This window comes from Ceratotherium simum, chromosome 22, assembly GCF_057802395.1.
Source record: "Ceratotherium simum simum isolate JZ-2026a chromosome 22, ASM5780239v1, whole genome shotgun sequence".
Lineage (NCBI taxonomy): Eukaryota > Metazoa > Chordata > Mammalia > Perissodactyla > Rhinocerotidae > Ceratotherium > Ceratotherium simum.
This window is the reverse complement of record NC_141921.1, coordinates 34,307,559-34,329,339: the sequence shown is the minus strand read 5'-3', so window position 1 is coordinate 34,329,339 and position 21,781 is coordinate 34,307,559. Positions and strand designations below refer to the sequence as shown.

Below are 21,781 nucleotides of genomic sequence, written 5' to 3'. Positions count from 1 at the left end.
TCTGCATCCCCACCTCTCCGGCTAGGCCCTGAGGCCCTGATGGATGATGCAGCAAAACTGCCTCCTCCTCCAGGAAGGCCCCAGGGCCGCTGCCAAAGACCCTCAGAAGAGCTGGGCCCTGGTCCCTGCTCTGCCGCCAATCTTCTCAGCCCCCGTTTTCTCAACTGCAAAATGTGGATAAAATATACCAGTGTATGTAAAAGTGCTTAGAGGCTTCTGTGGTTAGAATCAAGTTGTGTCTCCCCAGCCACAGTGTGGGGTAGAATGTAAGCAGGGACGGGAGTTTTGTCTATTTTGTCACTGCTCTTTTTCTAGCACCTGGCACACAGTAGGTGCCAAATAAATATTTATTGACTGATATAAATATTCATGGAATGTGTCTGTACCCCCACAAAACCACACACAGTGCTGGGCGCACAGGTGGCTAACACTCTGATGATAATAGTGCCAGATCTCATTTCGGGCACTTAGAACATGCCAGGCCTTATGCTAAGGACTTCACATTGATTGTCTCATTTAATTTGCTCAATAATCCCAAGAGGTGGGTACAATTATTATCTTATTTTACAAGCAAGAAAATGGAAATTCTACTCTAAGTGGTTAAGGAGCTGGCCTGGGGTCCTAAAACTATGAAGTGGCCAAGGTGGGAGTCAAACCCGGGGAACCCTGAAGTCTCTATCATGCTGCACAGACACACCCCGAGGAAAGGCAGCAGAATGAACACAGCGGGGAGCCAGGAGCCTGAATTCAGCCACTCAGTAGCTGTGTGATGTTAAGCAAGTCACTTGGCCTCTCTGGATCCGTTTTCTCTTCCATAAAAACAGGGGCATTAATTCCTATTTCTTCGTATCGTTAGCAGGATCAGAGGAACTAAGAGATGTGACCGCGTCCCCCGCATTAGCCCCAACCCCTCCTCAGAGGCAGCGGCTGTGAAGGACGGTGGGCAGACGTCCTGGGGGAGGAGGGGGTGCCCAGTGTTGGCTCTGGAACCAAACTCAGCAGCTGCTGACAACAGCTGGTAAGAGTTCTGGGCCTGGCCCAAGCAGGCGGAGAAGGGGTGGGCTGAGAAGCTGCCTCTGGCCCTGCTCTGTTCCCCCTCCCTGCTGACAGCTGCTGGGGCCTGAAGGCCAAGGGCCCCACAGCAGGAGCGGGTGGGAGCAGGCCGGCTGGGGTCAACTCAGTCCTCATGCTGTCAACTCTCAAATCCCAGGGGCCTGGCCCCGCTGGGCCCACTGGCCAGGACCCAGGCCTCGCTGCCCCACCCACAGCCCTTTACCCAGTTCCCGGGGACGTCTGAGTGAGGGTGGAGGGGCTGGAGCAAAGGTCTGTGGGCCCAACAGGCCTTGCCTGGAGCCTGGGTGGCCCCAGAGACCCCACGGGGAGGGAGATGGGCAGGGCTGGCTGGGAAGGGGGTCCTAGGAGAGGCCTTGTGGCTTCCTGGCAAATGGCCGGGTGGCAGGCCCTTCAGGGAGCCTTCCTGGAGCCTGTGAACTCAGCCTTGCCCGGCCCCACACCAGAGCCCTCTCAGCCCCCTCAGCTCCACTCCCAGCTCAGTGCCAATCCTTCCAGTCTGCTCCAGCCCACACAGTGCTCACTCCTCTGAACTCCTGCACACCCATAATTACCAGTGACCATGTTTTCCAAAGCAAACATGGCGAAATAGTTTAACAAAGGATTCCCGGGCCACTTCCGGGTGTCAGAGGCAGTCTGGGAGATGTAGTTTGGACACACAGGTATTCAAATTCTGGGACAGGTTCACAGCTTTCTGGGAAGAGTACTATTTTCATTTTATTAATAAATCAAAGCCATCCTAGGAAATGTGTGTTTGCCACATGCCACCTCACACCACTTGGAGCTGACTGGACACTCTAGCCTGGCAACTTCCTAGCTGTGCAGCCCTGGGAAATCACTTGACCTCTCTGAGTCTTTGTTTCCTCATCTGTAAAATGGGAATAACAATGGCCACCTCATAAGGCTGCTGTGAAGATTCAACAGGACAACCTGAGAGCCTAACCCAATGCCTGGCACTTACTAGGTTTGAATGTCACTTCTTCCCTTTCCTCCCTTCCCAGCCCACCCATCTAAGAGCTCACACACCAAGAGAGTGAGCTCTCCAGAAACCCCCCCGGGGAGAATACTTCCTGCTCTGCCCCCTCACGGGCCAGGTAAGGCTCAAGAGAAACCTACCTGCAAAAGGCTCCTACAGATTCCCTGGGCTCTGGGCTGTCCAGCCAGTGGGGATCACCAAGCCCAATGCCCTCCCTTATCAGAGGGGGAAACCGAGGCCCAGAGAGGGGATGTAAGGACATCAAGGAGGACCCACCAGTGTTGGACAGCCTGAGTTCAAATCCCATCTGTGACAGGGACTGCCCACTCCACTGAGCGACTTCACCTCTTTGAGCTTCATTTCAGTGCCCACCCTCCCCACCCCCACCACGCTGTGTTGTTAGAAGGATAAGTTGGATTATGTATGCAGGGTACATAGAGCAGTGCCAGGTACTTGGAGAGGATGTGGCAGCTCGAAGAAGAAAGGAAGAAGTCTCCAGCAAGTTGAGGGGGGGACCGAGGACCACGTCTCCTGGCTCCTAACACTGGGTCCTTCATCTTCCACAGTGTCACCTCCTTCCCTTCCTTCCCCAAGGCTGAGGTCCGGGGCCCTATAGATGAGGACTCTGGGAGGCTGACGTTAGGCTGGGTCTTTGTGGGGGGGCTGATCAGGGTCTGAGACCCCAGTTTCAACCTCTGGGACTTAGAGCTGGTCCCTCCACCCGCCCTAAGCCCAGGCAGACAGGCCCAGCAGAGGAAACGGCAGGAAAGGCTGGCAAGCAACGGGTGCGTGTCCTTGGCAGGGAGAACTCACCTCCCAGGGCCTCGGGTTACCGGAAACGGTAAATCTCCTGCTGCCTGCCACCTGGGACCAGGAACGTCTGCAGCCTGACCAGGAATGTCTGCAGCCTGAGGAACATCCTGTCCACCCGCCCTCTGACAGCCTAGAGACAGCCCGGCACTGGGGCCCACCCTCTGCTCCCTGCCCCGCCCTGGGGTCTCAGGTTGGTCTCTGGGGCTCCCTAGCCACAGGGCCCTGTCATTGTGGGGCAGTGGGAGCCATCTTAACTGACCAATCACAGGAGAAGAGAGGGCTGGAAGGGGGACTCCAAAAAGATTGAGAGCCACCCTTAAATCTGATCCATCCAATCCTGCCAAACATGGATTCTGAGCCCCAAGTTTGATCTCGTGACCCCAATGTAGGAGGCGGCACAGCGTGAGCTGTGGGGCAGGACTAACCAGGCTGGAAGTGGCTCTGCCACTTCCCAGCTGGGTGGCTTTGGGCAAGTCACTGTGGCACCTCCCACCCCTCATCTGTAATATAGAAGCGACAAGGCTGTGATGGGGACTGTGAAATTCATGGAGCTGAGCTGTGAGTCACTTAGCACAGGGCTGGCACACAGTAAGGGTCCAATAAACCGCTATCAGGTATCAGGAGGTATTGGGAAGGAGAAGGGAAAATAACTAATAATTGTTATGAGGGCAGGTACTATGAACCACGCATGTTCTCTGCCCTCACGGAGCTGACATTCTACATGGAGCCAGCTGGACCATAAACTTGTATTTGTTAAATGGTGAGAGTGCTATTAAAAAAAAAAAAAAAAAAAGGGGAGAGGGGGATAGGGAGTGGCTAGGTGGGGGTGCTTCCTCCACCTGGCTGGATTCAAAAAGTGTGGGCGTGGGGTGAGGCCATGGTTTTGCTTTTCCAGGAAGAAATGAGGCCTGGGAAAAAACAGCTGGATGAGGCAGAGCCTTGACCTGGCACTCCAGTCCGTCTTTGGCTATTTTACACAGGCCATCAGGGAAGGTGACAGAGAAGTGTGACAGAAGTTGGTGCATGTGTAGAGGAGGAGGACTCTGGGCACATGGAACAGCAGCCGTAAAGGCCCTGAGGCAGGAGTATCTTTGGAATGTTCTAGAAACAGCCAGAAGGCCCCAGTTATCTAACTCTCCTAACTGCCCTGAAAGTGAGGTATAATTATGCCCATTCCTCAGATGAGAAACATGAGGCTGAGAGGCTTGGTCATGGAAGGAGTAAGTGGCAGGGCCAGAATTCCAACTCTCCTTTCTCAGCAAAGTGTCCAGGGGCTACTGTCTTCAGAGCTCCCACGGTGAGGGACAGAATGGGAAAAAAGCATGTAAGGTGTTCAAAGTCAGACATCTGATTCCTCCAGACTCGCTGTGTGATCTCAGACAAGTTACATGACCTTGCTGGGCCTCCATGTCCTCAGCACTCATGGACCAAGGATGCCTGTTCGTCTACTTCCTAGTTGATGAGGAAGGAGGCCAAAACATGGGGCAGAGGAGAGTAGGATGCTGGGAGGTGACTTTGAGCTTCTCTGGCATCTCAGACCCAAAGCTCCTCCCTGGACAGGTGTGAAAGCTGCATGCAGATCCTACCAACCTGAACCACCCCAGGAGACCTCCTGCCCGGCTCCCAGGAGTTTGCACCCTGCCTACGCCTGCCTGCGTCTAGTGCCTACTCAGCACCCAGGGCCCAGCCACAGCCGAGAACCTGTCCTGCACTCCTGCTCCAGGTGTGAGACATGCCCCTCACCCCCAGGCCCCAGGCCCCAGCCCAGGAACAGCGCCGGGTGTTTCTGACCAGGCAGAGGCCCACGATCAGCCTTTGTAACCAGGGCGCCAACGCAGGCCAGCCCTCGCAGGCACCGGGCCAGACCCTGAGGCCCAGCCAAGTGCAAACAGCATGCTTGGCGCCTAGATACGGGCACGTTCGAGCAGGCAGGCTGCCCACTGCCCCCGTCACAACAAACCATCATCTCCACCCTGCTGAGAGGGGCCCAGGCAGCCGGCACCTCCGCAGGGAGCTGGGACTACCAGGGGAGGCCTCCTCCCCGACTCCAGCCCTTGGGAATGGGCAGTGGGAATCTCGGAGGCTGGACATGCAGATCCTAGATGCCAGCAGCTGAATGGTGAGCTAAGCAGAGACAGGCTGAGGGGAGTGGGGGGGAAATTAAGGGAGGAAGGGTGGCCTGCATGGAGCCGAGTCAGCGACTTTTTAACATTACAGGTGGAGTCAGGCGAGGGGAGAGAGACCTCTCCAGCCGTCAGGGAGAAAGCAGGCACAGAACGGCGGGAGGGGCAATCCTGTCTGCCTCCATTGAGGCCCAGGGGTCTCTCAGGCCTCCACAGACTGGGGGTTCCAAATTGGGACAGGGAACCAGTAATAATAACAAAGCCACTCCTCACTGAGTGCGCATGGCACTTTATATGCACCAGTGCCATGCGATAGAACTTTCTGCAGTGATGGAAATGTTCTACATCCACGCTGTCCAGTAAGGTAGCTACTCCTGTGGCTACTGAGCACTTGAAACGTGGCTAGTGCAAATGAGAAACTGAATCTTTATTTTAAATTTTTAAATTTAACAAATTTAAATAGTCCCACATGGCCAATGGCTACCATACTGGACAGTGCAGATTATAACAGCACCAATCCTTAAACCAAGCCTGGAAGTAGAGCTACGTCCATTTTACAGAGGAGGAAATTGAGGCTCTCCCAAGGCCACACAGCTGGTCAGCCACAGAGACGAAATCAGAACCCAGGCCTGGCCCCTCCACTGTGCTCCCCACCCAGAGTTATGTCAACGCAGGAAAGGACAAACGGAAATCGAACATGTATTGGCGATAAGGCTGCCCAGTTAATCAAGACATCGAGTCTCTTGCTTTTGGCTCGAATTCTGTCGGCTACACCGGTTATCACATGCTGACCAGAAGCTCGGACGGGCCATTTATAAAAGTCTCTGGTGTTCTGACACAAAGAAAGGGCAGAATGATGATGGAATAATTCCAGCTGGTTGAGGAGCCAAGTCTTTGAGAACACTGAGAATCTTCAATGACAAGAAAGCTGGGGTTGGCCTTCGCTGCTTCATCACCCCAGAGCCCATGAAGCCCCCCCGAGGCTCCTGAGAACTGGATCACACTTTCTCAGGAACACAGGACACATTTTCTTGCCTCTAGGCCTTTATGTATGCTGTTCCCTCCTCCTAGAATGCTGTTCCTGTGCCTCCCATTTTAATCTACTCATCCATCCTTCAAGGCCTGGCTCAATTACCACCTCCACTCTGAAGTCTTCCTGGACCCCCCACAAAGACATCTTTCTCCCCCACACATCCGTAGGACTTAATTTCCACCTCTTAGAGGACTAGACATTTGGTCTTAATTATAGCCACTTGAGTAAATGTCTCTACTCTCCTGCTGCAACCAAAGCTCCTTGGGGACAAACAAACCCAACACTCCTTGGGTTTTTTTCATCTTTTATATACACATATATTTATATTTTAACCTTTAGATACTTCCCAATGCCGAGCAGAAGCTAGTGGATAATATACAAATATTTACTAAATTGAATTGAATTATAATATTGGCTTTGAAGTTTGGGGACTAGATTTCTTACGGCTCTGGCTCTGGCTCAATCTCCTGTGATCCTGACAGGTGAGTGCCTTCCCTGCTCTGGACCTCAGTTTGCACATTTGTAAAATGGAGGCAATGATGGGACCCGCCTTGCTGGGAGATTATTTGTACTCACTGTATTTATTTAACAAACACTATGTGCCAGCACGGAAAATATCTTCATAACAACTCCATGAGATAGGTATTCTTACTACTATCCCCATTTTATACAGGAGGAAACTGCCAGTGAAACTAAATAGATAAAAGAGAGAAGGCAAGTCAAGTGCTTAGCACAGTGTATAACACATGGTAAGTGCTAGATAAACTGTACTTAACATTTTTTTTTCTGTTTAATGAAGAGTCTTCAGAACTGGGGGAAATTTAGGATACTTCCCCAGGGCTGGGCATGTAGCAGGTGTTCCTTAGAATATTTGCTGCCAGATTGACTCAGTCCCAAACGTACCAGTGATGGGCGGGGTGACCCTAAGCCCAGGGCAGCCCCTGCTCTGACTCCCCCTCCCCACAAACCTGCCGGGCAGTGGCCCCTGTCTGTACCACAGGCCACATCAGTAGCGAATCCCTTTCCTGCCCCATCTTTCTCCAGGGACAGGAAGTGTGGAATGACTTTGGGGAGACGACCTCTGCCCAGCTGTGCTCACGCCGTGGGGGAATGGAGAGAAGAGAGTCTGATTAAGTCTCAGAGGCAGGAGACACTCTTGACTTTCTCCAGTCCTGCCAGGGGCTTCAACACCCCATTCCTCTCTCCAACCCCAATTTAGACCAAAAGAGGGGAAGGAGGGGCCGAATTTGGGGAGAGAATGAACACTGACGGAGTTTCTACGTTGGCCATCTCTCCATGCCTCAGTTTTCACAACTGTCAAATGACAATTCCTATCACGGGGTGGTTTTCAAGACAAAATGAGACAATGTACGTAAAGGAGAGCTTCTCCAGCTTTAACAGGCACAGGGATCTCCTGGGGATCTTGTCAGCGGGCAGATTCTGATTCGGTAGGTCTGGGTGGGGCCTGAGACTTGGCATTTCTCAGCTCCCAGGTGAGGCCCAAGCTGCGGGTGCAGGGACCACTCTTGGAGTTAGGACAGCGCCTTGCACACAGTAGTGCTCAATAAAAGTTAGCTATGCTTTTTCTTCCAGAGATTTAATCAATCCTTCAGAGACATCCCGAGGGGGCTGAAACCGTTATTTCACCACTGATAATACTGAGGTGCAGCGAGCTAGAGTGATTCGCCCAAGCACAGAAGGCCAGAAAGAGGCAGAAGCAGGATTCGAGGCCGAGTCCGCAGATCCAACCTTCCTGCGCATCACACCACCCCAAGCCCCACCCGCCTCTGTAGCAGCCAGAGGCACAGAGCCGAGGACACACCAGCCCTGCCCCTCAGCCCCATCGCCAGCCCCTGCTGGGCCAGCCAGGCTTCCGGGCGCGGGCCCAGGCTCCCCCAAAAGAGGCCTTGAGCCATCACCTCCACTCCCCCCGCAGCGGCTTCCAGCGGCCTCGCCCTCCGCCGCCTTATAAAGCGGCCTGAGCTGCTCTGTTCCAGCTGCAGTTTAATTTTATATGGAGTGAACCGACCGTCCTCTCCCTGCAGCCTCGGCCCCACTGCTTCACACATTCCTTCTGGAGCAACATTACCTAATTTAACCATAGCCCCTGCTCTCCAGGCTCCCAAAATAGCAGCTGCCAGTGGGGGAAAATGCCCTAATGTTATCAAAATAAACAGTTCTCCCTCCTCCCCCACTCTGGCCCTGCACCAACCACAGGACCCAGCCCAGGGAGGAACCAGGGCTGGGAGGACCAAGGTGGGCCTGGGGTAGACCGAGAGAGCCCGCCAAAGCCCTGTTCTCTCCATCCTTCAAGCCCTCTCATATATGTCCTCTTCATACATGTTCCTGGGATCTCCCCAGGCCCCCTTTTCCCCCTGAATCCTCCAGCTCATCCCACGGGCCCCTTCTGCCCTGGTTACCCAAGACTAGGATTCAACTTTCACTTTCTCCTAATAACAAAAACTGTAACAGTAATGATTGCTACCATTCCCCAGGCATTAATTATGAGCTAAATACTTCCCACACCTTGGCTCACTGACACCTGCAAAGTAGGGATTAGTATTCTCTTGTTTCAAAAAACGGGTGTTCAGAAAGGTCAAGTGACTTGCCCAGGGTCACACAGCCCAAAAATGGCAGAGTTGGGGTTGGAAGGTTGGAATCCAAGCCCAGCTGCCCCAAAGCCCTAGCCACCACACTACCTTCTAGCTGGGACCCCTCTGCAAGGTCTGAGCGCAGGAGAGGAGGAGCGAAGGTTTTTTTTGTGCTAGAAGGGGCTTGCTCACCTGGTGTGTTATTGCAGGGTCTGGTCACATGGCTGGCGCCAAACCTCCGGGGCCTATTATACCCCAGCTCACATTTCACCAGATCCTGTGGGCCCTAAGTCTGTCCGCGGGACCCCAGGGGCACTGGCTGCCTGTCAATCTGTGACTCCGAGCCCTGCTCCCCCACCCGCTGTGCTCCAGAGCAGGGCTGCCACATTAAAGCAGGGAACACCCAGGTGCTGACATACCTCAGGCGCAACCAGTGGTTAAGGAGATGGGAAGGTGGCCCTCCCCCTCCCCTGCTCTCCCGCCGCCCAGAGTAATCATTAACGGGGCAGAGCCGGGGCAGACAGCCTAGGCAGGAGCCGAGGCTGTGGCACTCCAGGGCCAGCTCCGGGCCCCATCCCCCCTGGGGCGTTCTGGGGCCACCTTCCCAACCACACAGCTGGGCTGCTGAGGCCCCTGGTACGGGAGAGTGGTGGCTTGGACCACCTGGCCGATTCAGGCTGGCGGGAAGGCCTAACCTGGTATCACTAGGGCAGGTGGCCCAGCAGGTGCCTGAGGGCACTTACAGAGCGTCTGGGCCCTCTTCACTCACCCTTCCTGCCCTGCTCCCCTGCCAACATTATGAAGACGCATGAGTGTTGGACAAGAGGAGGGACCCTGGGGCTTGGGGCCTTCTGGGTCGGGGAAAGGAGGCAGAACAAAATCAAGCCCCCTGGTTTACCTAGGACCAAGTACCAGGGGCAGCCTTGAAAGTGGAAAAAGAAAATCACAAAATAATAGTTCCTGTTATTTATCAACTGCCTCTTCTGGCTGTAGATTTACATGAACTCTAATCTTCACCAAAACCCTGCAAAGGAGCTATTACCGTTCCCAGCTGACAAATGCGGCTCAGAGATGTTAAACCACCAGCCCCGAGTTACACAGCAATAAGTGACGGAGCTAGGACAAGACTCGGGGCTGTGCCTCCTGCCCATGCACTATCCCTAAGTACAACCTGCAGAACTAACTGATGGGGGGCTAACAGGCCACATAAAGGAGGCTCTGCTGGCCAGAAACCCTAGAGGTGAGAGAGCTGATGGGAGTGCGGGTGGTAGGGAGGGCGTCCCCCAATCTGGATGTGCCAAGTAAAGGTGGCCCTGGGGCTTGCAGCACCTGTCAGGGCAAGAGCTGGGCCTTCTGGGAGATGGGGAGTGGGTGGGAGGGCGTGCCTGAGGCCTGCAGGAGGTGGGGCCTCTCGGAGTGTCGAGGGAGGAGGGTGGGGACCTGCAACCCCCTTCCCCAGGGGTCTCGTTCTCCCTCCTCCCACTTAGAGAATTCCCTTCAATTGCTCAGGTGAAACAGAGGTGAGGCCCAGGGAGGCTGAAAGCTTTGATCTTATCACACATTCCTGCCCCAGCGTCCCTGTCCCCTCTCCTCACCTCCTCCCACCCACCACCTCCCACCGGGGAGGGGAAACCAGGCCAATTTAGCCCTTTCCTTCCATTTCCTCAGGTCAGATCCAGCCTGAGCTGATCACTGCCTCCCTCCAGCTGCCCCAGAACAGGGCGGGGTGGGGTGGGGGTAAGGGAGGAAAGCAGAGAGCAGGAGCTTCAGCCGACTCCTCTCTTTTAACTCACTCAGTGCCAGAGAACCCCAAACCTGAGATCTGCAGGCAGCTTCCACATCTCCTAAGTTAAAATAACCAGACTCAGTATATATAGCCCTCGCTATTTTCCACATCTGTTTTCCACATCCATGAGCTCATCTGAAACTTGCGATAAAATCGGCCTGCTCTCCTCTCTACCCCCAGGGGTCTTCTCCCCTGCCCTAGCCTGGAGGGAGCTGTCTCCCCAGGTCCCCTCTTCCCACAAGCTAATCGCCAGGGCAACAGACTGTGGCAGTAACTAGAATAACAAATAGGGGCTGAGACAAAGTCACAAAGATCCCAGATATCTCCCAGAGGTCGTGTGGCACTAAAAACTAGCTCTAAAGCTCTAAGAAGACGTTTCTTTGAATGCAGCCTGCTTTCTCCCCTCCCCATTTATTGACTAGTCCACCACCCAGCTTGTCTCCCCTATCAGATGAGAAGCTCCTTTGACCCATGTTTGGCGTTTATATCTACCACAGGGCTGGGCATAGAGCCGGCACTCCATAAATGTTTGCTGAATGAATGAATGAATGGTCCCATTTTGCATCTGGGGAAAACTAAGCTCAGAGAAGTTAAATGACTTGCCCTGGATCACACAGCAGGGCCAAGAGGAGTACAGGGATCTTGTGACTCCTAGTCCAGTGCTCACTGGCTAAACAGATATTTACAGGGCGCCTGGATGTTAGTTCAGTGGCAGGTGCCCAAGGGGCACAGAGGTGAACCGGCGTGGGCAGACCACTGCAGGGGTGATCCCGGGTCCACACGGGAGGACAGGCTGGGCTTTAATGTCTAAGGCAGCAGGGAGCCATCTCCTTCATCTGTTTCCCTAGCCCAAGGCCTGGCACTTGTAGGCTGGTAGCGTCAGTGAAGGAAAACGTGGGGGGCCGCCCCGTGGCTTAGTGGTCAAGTGCACGCGCTCCGCTGCTGGCAGCCTGGGTTCGGATCCCGGGCACGCACTGATGCACCGCTTGTCCGGCCATGCTGAGGCCGCGTCCCACATACAGCAACTAGAAGCATGTGCAACTATGACATACAACTATCTACTGGGGTTTTGGGGGGAAAAAAAAAAGAGGAAAACGTGGGATTGGTAAGATGGTGGGCTTCGAAAGGTGGCTACCACCCCAGGCCCCAGAGAATGGAATACCACCAACTCCTGAAGGGAAGCTAGCAGTTGTCTCCAAGAACTCAACATCCTTTTCCTCTGAGTTGGCAGGTGGCCAAAGAGCAAGAAAGGAGCCCATTCTGTGGGTAGGAACAGTGAGGCCCAGGGAAGAGGGTCAGTAGTTGGCTGGCAACCAAGTGCAGGCCCAGGCCTTGACCTCTTGCCTCCTGGTCTGGCCAGGTACAGGGCAGGGGACTGAGATGGATGTCACCTTGGCTATCTTGGTGACTTCCTCTCATTCTTTCCCCAGTGTTAACGACTCCAGCAGCAGGCCAGAGCCTTCCTGCTCACACGCTTGACAACAATGAGAATCTAGGGACAATGCGACGACTTCTGGACCCCCGTCCCGGATGCCTTCCTCTTCTGCCAGCCAAATCCTCCTTGCTCTTTAAGCCCCACTTCCTCCAGAAAGTCTTTCCAGACAACTCATGCCAAATGCATCTTTTCCTTCCCCGACAATCTTCTGTTGTCTGGACCTTGAGTTGTGCTGGGCACTTATGGTTCGCGAGTCCTGCGTCTTCAACAAGACCCAGAGCTTCTGCAGAGGAGGGACCAGGCCTCTAATCTCTCCCAGGAGGACTGACAGAGCTGGACTCAGCTCCCACCTTCCTCTGCACCTGGCTGTGTGATCTTGGGCAAGTCACTGCTCTCCTCTGAGCTGTTTCTCATCTGGGAAATGGAGGTATAATCCCAACCACATAGGAGAGTTGATAACGCATATAAAACACTTAGCACACTGTCTGGCACACAGCAGGTCCTCAGCAATGAATGAGTGAATCAATGAATGGACGGATGGACGGATGAATTCTTTTTGTGTGTGTGTGTGTGTGAGGAAGATCAGCTCTGAGCTAACATCCATGCCAATCTTCCTCTTTTTGCTGAAGAAGACTGGCCCTGGGCTAACATCTGTGCCCATCTTCCTCTACTTTATATGGGACGCCGCCACAGCATGGCCTGACAAGCGGTGCATCAGTGCGTGCCCAGGATCTGAACCCGGGCCGCTGGTAGCGGAGCACACACACTTAACCACTATGCCACAGAGCCAGCCCCCGGATGAATTCTTGACTCCTCCACTGCACAGGGATGTTCAAATGACATAGTCTGGGACTTGCATGTAGATTCCCTCTCTCAGGTGGGCCACGTGCTTCTGGGCCTCGTATTTCACCCAGGCCCGCAGGATTGAGGTGGGCACAGGGCTGGCTCAGAGCAGGCCCCACTCAGCAAAAATCCACTTAACTCCAAACAGGGCAATACGTACAGGTCCCACAGGGAGCTTGAGACCTGACTGAGAAGGATCCAGGTTCCTAAGGGTCTCAATCCCAGGGAAGGCCAACTCCATCTCCCTAGTGAATATTATCACTAAGTTGAGATGGAGGCCAAGGGGCAAAAGGTACCCAAATCTGAGAAGGAGGAACTGGATAAGCCCACATGGCAAATCTGCAGCAGTTTGCTGTACCCTCTGCCAAAGCCAGCACAGTCCACCTCCTCCAGGCAGCCTGCCCAGACCATGCAGTCCTCCCAGATCATGCTCTCCCTCCGCCCAACAGACTGGAGCTACTGGGGAAGGGATGACAGCTTTGGACTCAGACAACCTGGGCTCTACTCCCAGCTGTGCCATGTACCAGATGGATGACTTGGGCCAGCCATGTCCCCTCTCTGTGCCTCAGTTTCCCTTGTAAAATGGAGATAATAATGCCAATCTCAAAAGACTGCTTCAAGGATTATATAGGATAATGCCTAGCGAGAACTCTGTGTGGGGCTTGGCTCAAGAGAGGGTGGCGATTTTAATCACTGAGCACTGGCTGATGACCTGGGTGACCAAGGTCCCGGGGAGAAGATCCTTGAGGTCTCAGGGCAGAGAAGAGACTGGTCTGCCCTCAGGAAACTCCTGGGTCTCTCCTCCTCTGGCCCAAGGGTGACAAGAAGGCAAACGGCAGGAGAGGGAGTAGAATTGTTAAGTGAAAGAGGCCATGGCGCTAGGATTTATGAGGCCAGAATTTCAGTTTATCCAGCCCAGCGAGGGATCCAAGAAGAGGCATGATCCCAGTTCCCAACTATTTGAAAACTGGAAACACCAAACAAGGAGAGGGATGAGTCAGCTGGGGTAAGAGGGGAGGCCAGGGCCAGGAGGTGGGGGCCAGAGCTGGCTCCTGGGGGGCGAGCACGGGGAGGTGGGGGCAGGGACCTGGAGGTGGGCTGGGAAGGGGCCAGAGGCAGCTGGGAATTCCCAGCCTCACCCCAGGAGAAGCATCTGCGGGGTCACCCGAGGCTGCCTCTGAAGTCCTCCCTCTCTCCATGGACTGGGATTGGGGAAAAGCTGGGGAAAGACGCCAAATGTTAAAAAATGAAACACCTGGATGTTAAAAATGAAACACCTGGATGTGACCCACCCTAGCGGGGAAGGGGCATGTCTCCACCCAGCAGCCCAAGCCCAAGGTACAGGGTAGGGAGAGAGATTACCATGCACTGGCGTCTCTCTTTCTCTTTAGTCTGGCTGTTTCTCTGAGAGCCCACTGGGGTCAGATTTAGAGCTGGGTGGCAAATGAGGACCTGCTACAAATCTTCCCAGGGCTCCCTGGGCAAGGTCCTGCCTCCTGTAGTGTGGGCCTGAAGAAGGATGGGGCTGGGATGGGGTCCCAGGAAGCCCCCTCCGCCGCTCCCCTTAAGATGCATGAACATCCTTTCTGCACCCATGGGAACCACTTGGCCAGTCCTCTTGTTGCTCAGAGCCCACCAAGTGCACACATCTGGGAAGGGGACAGTGCGTCCACAGGCTCCAGCCTTTCCCAGGCCACACCCTGGGGTGTGCCCCCTCCTTCCCCCCCTCCAGGAAGGAGCAATCAGGGTGGAAGGGTGGACTCTGTCCTGCAGCTGCGGCATCAGTGGGGGAAGGGGGGTAGTGACAGATCAGATGCCATTACATCCGGGGCTCTCAGACTGTGAAAGAGAAGCAGAGGGAGCAGAGATGATCCCCTTACTCGGCCATTCATTCAATAAGCCCAGAGCAGGGTCTGGGTCAATAGATGGCAGTAGCTGTGATCAGGAAAAGGCGTGTCAAGTACCACACTGGCCTTGCCCTCAGCAGGAACAAGACTAACAGAGCAGCCACCCACTGTCAAACACCTATCACAGTCCAGACACCAAGCAAGGTGCATCCACCTGGTCTCACATCCACCTGAGAAATAGGCGTCATGATTCCTATTTCTGACCTGAGGCTCAGAGAGATGAAAGAACTTGCCCGAGGTCACACAGCCAACGGGGGCCAAGCTGAGCCTTGACCATAGTTCCCAGAGAAAGTGGCTCCAAGTCCAATGAGGACAAGTGGAAGATGGCACATGGGCACCCCAGCTCGTCCCACATGCTTCAGTCTCAGCAGTGAACAGTGACTGGGAAGGACAACTCTCCTGAGTCCAGGGGCAGAAGCAGCTCCTTCTCAGTCCTCAGCAAGGAGCCTGAGCACCAGGCAAACTACAATGAAGAAAACTGAGTCCCCACCCTCATGGAGCTTCCATTCTAGAAGGGGAAGACAGTAAATTCCAAGTACACACAGAAACACATAAGCCATGAGCTCAGGCTGTGGGCTCCTAAGGGATCAGCATCTGCAGCTCCATAAACGTACACTCAGCAAGACCCCCTCGATGAAGGTGGGGGCAGAGAGGAGGCTGACTGCCCTGGCTGTGAGTCAGGCCAACACTGCCCCAACCCCAGGGCCTCTTCATCCTCCATCCATCGTCCCGTCCATCACCTGCCATTCTCCATCTTCCTCCCAAGCCTGACCCTCCTGGAGTTTTCCCATCTCAGCTAGTGGGAGCTCCGTCCTTCCGGATGCTCACGCCAAAGACTGTGGAGACATGCCTGACTCCTCTCTTTCTGCCCCACCCCACCCCAGATCCATCAGCAAATCCCGTCAGCCCGACCTTCAAAATACACTCAGGATTCAACCACGTCTTCCCATCTCCACCGGCCTGGTACAAGCTCCCATCGTTTCTGGCCTAGGTCATGGCCTCCTTGCTTTCGTCCTTGGCCCTCCACGTCCTCTTCTGCACACAGCTACCAGAGTGATCTCTCATCTCACTCAGAAGCAAATCCAAAGTCCTTCCCATGGCCAAGGCTCTGCCCATCTCCCCTTGGCACCTCTGGCCGCATCTACCATGCTCCCCCTCACTCAGACCTCCTTGCTTTCCACAAACATGCTGAGCACACCTCCGGGCCTTTGCACTAGCTGTTCTGCCTGCCTGGAGGGCCCTAGAAATCTGCAGGGCTTACACCCTCACTTCCTTCACATGCCTTCTGTTCAAATGTTATCTACCAGAGGCCTTTCCTGACCACCCCACCCCATCTCATCACCACCCCCTTCCCTGCCTTATTTTTTCTTCCGAGCACTTATTCTCACCTGACATATATTTATTGTCTGTCTTCCCGCACTAGTTATAATGCAAGATGCTCAATAAATACTTGTTAAATGAATTTTGAGTCCAACACACACCTGTAGGGGACTTTAGTTGACAGGCTATTTAATCACATATATCATTTGTCCATTCATTCATTCAGCACACACTGCAAGCCTTTGCGCTCCAGATGCCCCCCGACAATCCAGAGCAACAGAGAAACAGGGTGCCCTCCCTGCGCCTAAGGGGAAGGGCTCTGGGAGGTAGCTGGGAGCTGTCCCAAGGACATCTCAGGGATGCCCCGGGGATGCTCTCAGGTCCCTGAAGTCCTGGCACAGAGGGGCATCAGGGAAAGGAGGGCAGGGTGGGTTCTGGGGGTGGCTGAGACCTGAAGGCCCCACATTCCCAGGCGTCAAAGAGCCGCCTGTTCCCAGGGCCTTCATGACGGTGTCCCTGGCCCAGCCACCCCCAGCAGCCACGAGCCACTCCCCTCTCAAGGCCTCTATTGACACGGACCCGACGCCACCAGGCTGGGCAGTGAGGCTGGTGGCTCCCCACGAAGCGAGTTCCACACATTCTTCTGGGTTTCAGTCAGCCAGCTCTGGGCGCTGGGGCGGCCAGCAGGCCCCAGCCAGGCCCTGGGAGCAGGAGGGGGCAGAAGGGCCAAAGAGGCCAAGGGCCGGGTTGGGGCAACATTCCAACAGGGCCAGGACCCTCAGTCCAACCTCCCCTCCCTGGTAGGAGGGAGATGGGGTAAAGGCCCGGGTGGACCCTGGGAGGAGGGTGCAGAGGACTCAGCAGATCCTCAGGAAGCGCTGGGGGACAGGGTCACGCTCACCCGCTCCTCCTCCAGCCTGACCCCTCACAGCTGGGACTGAGCTGGGGATGGGGGCAACAGGCCAGGGCTGGGAGTCCTTCCCACACGCCCCAAGTGGTCTGAGGGTCCAGAACCCACGTGTCTGGCCTCCAAGTGGCCTCTGAATCATCACTCCCGATCTTTCCACATCCTGGGCGGCCCCTCCTGCCCTCTCTCCAGAGACTCTCGTCCCAAGGCCAGGCAGCCCTGCAGCCTCTGCAGACTCACTCTAAACCTTGAGCCCCCAGGGAACAGTCAGGGGAACCAAGCAAGGGCTCCACGTAGGGCAGCTGGGCCGTCGTTCTTCCCCCTTGCTTCCCACACAGGGCAGGGCCAGCCTGGCCCACTCAGGGCCTAAAACACCTGGATTAATTCAACTGTCTATAGGGTCTCAGGGAATATTTAACGAGGAAATTAATTAATTGAAAAACCTACAAATGCACCGGTAATCCCACAAACGACCACCCTAGAGTTTAGTCTTTCTAGGCTCCCGCCAGGGCAGGCGTCCCCAGGAGGCCCAGTGGATACTGAGGCACACCCATCCTGAGTGCCTCTGTCCCTGGAGCCAGATCCCACTATTTCTTGCCTGAGGTGGCCCCTGCACCGCCGAGGACCTGAGTTCTAACTTTTATCAACACCAGTGACAACAGTTTCATGAACATCAAAGCAAGTGGGACATATTAGGGAGAGCGGTAAGGAGAGCTTCATCCAGCTTCACAGCCTGGCTCCTGGTACCACCGAGCAGGTGTGCGTGCGAGTCACAGGGCAAGTCAGTAACCTCTTTGTGCCTCAACTTCCTCTGCTTAGAGAATGGGGACCATACTAGCAGCTATAGCTTAATGCACACAACAGATGTACTTAGTGAGCACTTACTACCTGTGGGTGCAAAGGTACAACAGCAGTGAACAAAACACATAGGGTCCTGCTCTCACGGACCTTAAACTGGGGGGGAGGGAGAGATAAACAAGGAAACAAATACATGGCAGAGACTGACAAGAAAAAAATAAAATAAAGCAAATGTTGGGCAGAGTCGTCAGGGACCTGAAGGAGGTGAGGCAGAGGGTCACGTGGATATTTGGGAGACAGGTGTTCCAGGCAGAAGGAACAGTAGATGCAAAGGCCCTAAGGTGGGAGGGTGTTTGGCATGTTCCAGAAACAGACAGGTGTCGCTGGAGGGAGTGAGTGAGGGGAGGGCTGGTGGGAGGAGAGAGGCGAGAGGGAGCAGGAGGCCAGGTCTCGGAGGGCCTTGTGGGCTCTGTGAAGTCAGGGGCTAGGGTCTGACTGTGAGCTCATGGGGAGGGCAGGAGGTTCTGAGCAGGGGGACAGCATGTGGGGATTCACAGAGAAACTCCGTGCCTGGCAGGCAGTGGGCACTCGATAAATGTGAGCTACCCCTATTACGTTCTCATCATCCGGCCTAGCACCCCAAGACCTCTCTCTCCACCACTCCAAGCCCTGAACCTAGGCTCCTTCTGCCACCTTCCTTCCACCCGTCTCCCAGGCCGGGCCTCAGACCCACAGATCCCAACTTGCCTGTGCTCAGCCCAAGAACAGGCCTGGGCCAAGCCAGGTGGGGGCCACAACTCCCCAGACACAGGGAGCTCATGGTGGGGGGGGGTCCATCTCTGCCCCTTCCAGCCTCCACCTCCCTCTGTGGATGGGCCTGCAGCCCTCTCTCCGGAAATCCCCAGGGCACGCTCACAACCCACCCCCAGCAGCAGGTCTGAAGCAGGGCGGGCAGTGGGGGCGGGGGCACTGCTGCCAGTTATGTCAAGGGGAGAGCTGAGGTAACGCTGCCCCTGAGGGAAGGGGAGGCTCCTCCATCTCCCCACCCACCCGCAGCCTCCCCAGCGAGGAAACCCAGCCAAGGCAGGAAACAGGTATCTCAGTGACTTCCCTCCTCAGCCCTGGCAAACATCCTAATTACCAGGCCCCCTCAAGACTCCTGTCTCCTGGCAGGGCTGGCCCCAAGAAAGGAAGGGCTAAGGCCCCAGCAGGAAGAAAAGGAGTCAGCAGGCCAAGGCAGACCCTGAGTCACCCAGGCCGGGCCCCCACCCCTCACAAGCCTCCCCACCTCCTCTGAGCTGAAATTACTCCCACACTTAATCACAGACCACCGTTTCCTCTGTCTCCTGCCCCCAGTGAGGTCTTGAGCTCCCTAAGGACCATCTGACCCTCCTCTTGTGTCCTACCCTCACCCACTCATTATTGGCTTGTGCACATAAACTGAAGGGCAGAAGAGATAAAGGGCAGCAGGCAAGGAGGGGCCCAAGGCTTGCTGGGACACTGGGCGAAGAAGCTGATGTCATTTAAAACTCACAACAAACTTCTTACCCCCATTTTACAGATGCGGAAACTGAGGCTCAGAGAGAGGAACTTGCCCCAGATCACACAGCTAGAAAAGGGCAGAGCTGGGATTCAAACCCGGGTCTGTGAGACTCCAGAGGCCGAACTCTTTCCAGCCCTCCACCAACTGCCTGGGGTAGGACAGTGAAGACCTCGGTGTGGTGGCCGAGGAGGCTCTACAAACCCACAGGATTGGAGACGCCCGTTTACCCATCTGAGTTCTGGGAAAGCAGACAGGGCCTGTTCTTGCTCAGCCATAAACCCCAGCCCCTTGCACTGTGTCAGGTGCACCGTGCACAGTAGGTGCTTGGCAAATATCTGCCCAATGCACAAACCCCTGAGCTCCCAGGGACTGTCCTGGAACGCTGCTCAATGAAGGTGTGATGAATGAACAACTGAATGAGACGACTGGCCGCAATCCGGCAATTTCTGTGGAGATTCCTACCGCACACAGCAAACAGCTCCGCCCGCCTCCCCACTCCTGCCACTGTAGAGCCCAAGCATCCAGGAGCCCCTCATCAGGAGGTGGAGCGGTGGGAGGGTCAGGAAAGGAAGATATGCCACATGCTAGGTTGGTGCCTACTTTCTGGAAAAGTAAAGATCAGTGTCTGGACCTGCAAGTTCAGATCAAGACTGGGGAGCAACAGATTGGCCCTGCTGGACATGCTGGGGCAAGGGGCTGAGACAGAGGATTAAGGAGGCTAGGCAGCAGGGTAGAAGAGGTGTGAGTGGGTGGGGTGAGAGGTGAAGGGTCAGGTTGGGGTGGGGGTTAACGAGTGACTCAGGAGGGCAGAGGTGAAAGACAGCCGGCAAGGCGAGGACAGGGAGTCAGTCACTGGGTAAACACTGGCCAGCTCAGAAAAGTCCCTCTTTTGGTTCTGAGAACTTAGGGGACAGAGACAGGGACTGCCTAGGATCACCTCAAAGAGGGTGGGGGCGGCTCTGTGGTTCACCACGGCAGGCCCAGCTCCCCAGGTGTGCCCGCACCCACATCTGCCAGCAGCTCCCTGCCTACTGACCCGGCCCCGCCCTTCTCTTCTCAGTTCACTCAGGTCTCCAGAGGCTCTCCTGGCTAGGTATTCTCTTTTCCTCTGCCTGAGCCCATCCAAGCTCAGAGCAGAGGGCAGGGCATAGGGGCAGGCCTCCCTCACACTTTGATACACCTGGGGAAGAAGAAACTAGGGAAACAGATCCACTGAGTGTCCACCACATAACAGGCCCCGCACCAGGCACTTGCATGCACATTCCATCCAGTCCTGCCAATCACCTTTCAGCTATGCACTCTGAAGCCATGCATTTCCAGTTCCCTCTAGGCATGTGGGCTGGCCTCAGAGCCGTAAACTAGCTTATCCGAGGTCACACAGCTACTCAGTGAAGAGCAGGGATTGATTCAAGTCCTGGGCTGTAGGACTCCAGGGCCTGTGGGTGTTCCACACAAGCCTCAGTGTGTCCAGAACGGTTCTTTGCTTGTGCCTGCTTGGCTACAAATTCCCCAAGGGGACAGACAGCATGGTAAAGTTCCAGTGAGGCTTGATGGGGCCCCCATCACCACTGAATGCCCCTTCTCCAAGTTGGCACAGAAAGGGGTGCCCTCGCCCTGCCAAGTTCCCACTCTGCTGGAAGTTTCTCTGCCTGGTCCCCAGGAATGGCAGGCCGGGCCATGCCTAGTGCGACTTGGAGACTCGGCAACGTGGCTGGGTGACCCAAGGGCTCCTACGCGGGCCAGCCCCGCCCCTGGCCACACGCAGGGTCCCCGGGCGCCCCTTGGGACAGCCCCACGGCGGAGGGTGGCGCCGGCCTGTGGCAGCCCGGGGTCCCTGGCGGGCGCCGCCGTCCCGGGCCAGAGTCCCAGCCGCGCAGCCTCGGCACCCCCGCCAAGTTGGCGGGCGCGGCGAGCGGGGCCCGGGGCGCCCCCCGGCCCTCTGCCCCTCACACTCACCGCGAGCAGCCGCCCGTGCAGCAGCAGCGCCAGCAGCAGCGCGCCCGCCGCCCGCCGCCCCATGGCCCGGCCCGCTCTGCTCACTCGCTCCCTCGGCGCCCGCCGCCGCCGCCCGCTCTAGCCGGCCGAGTCCTCGGGACGGCGCGGCCCGCTGCCACCACCCCCACCCCTACCCCTCCCTCCGCCCGCCCCGCCCCCGGGCGCCAGGCCCCGCCCCTCCAGCCCCGCCCCTGGCGCCAGGCCCCGCCCCCGGCCCCGGGCTCGGCTCGCACGAGCCGGCCGCGCAGCGACTGGGCCTTTGTCTGGGCCCCCAGCTCCCTCCGCGCGGCCGCAGCCTAGCCCGGCTCCCCGCCAAACCCGGCCTGGAGCGTGCGATGGGACCGGGCCGGGTCCCGCGCGCGAGACCCCGCCCGCCCTCCGCGCGCACGCCGCTCCCGCGCGCCCCACCCCCTCCCAGACCCTTGAGTCCGGTGTCACACCCGTTCACACTCCACTTACGTGCCTCCTCACACGGGCAAGTCTCGGGGCCCCTCCAGAAAGAACTCCCCGCGCGCACACACGCACCTTTCACAGTTGCACCTGAGCACGCTCACACCCACTCATGCCAGCTCTGGCCTGCAAGAATACTTCCACACTCACAACTCTCACGCACTAACACTCTCATGCGCCGCCCGTGAAC

General features: G+C 56.1%; 1 protein-coding gene across 7 annotated transcripts in view; it reads right to left on the bottom strand.

Annotated features, from left to right (window-relative positions):
* HSPG2 (heparan sulfate proteoglycan 2) overlaps window positions 1-21,243 on the bottom strand; it is a 101,454-nt gene extending 80,211 nt beyond the window's left edge. For all 7 annotated transcript variants that reach the window (XM_087446610.1, XM_087446614.1, XM_087446611.1 and 4 more), the window contains exon 1: window positions 21,103-21,243. In XM_087446610.1, the coding sequence (XP_087302736.1) occupies window positions 21,103-21,165 (63 nt within the window). In that variant the 5' untranslated portion in view covers window positions 21,166-21,243. The remainder of the gene's footprint in view (window positions 1-21,102) is intronic.
* Window positions 21,244-21,781: the final 538 nt, after the last annotated feature.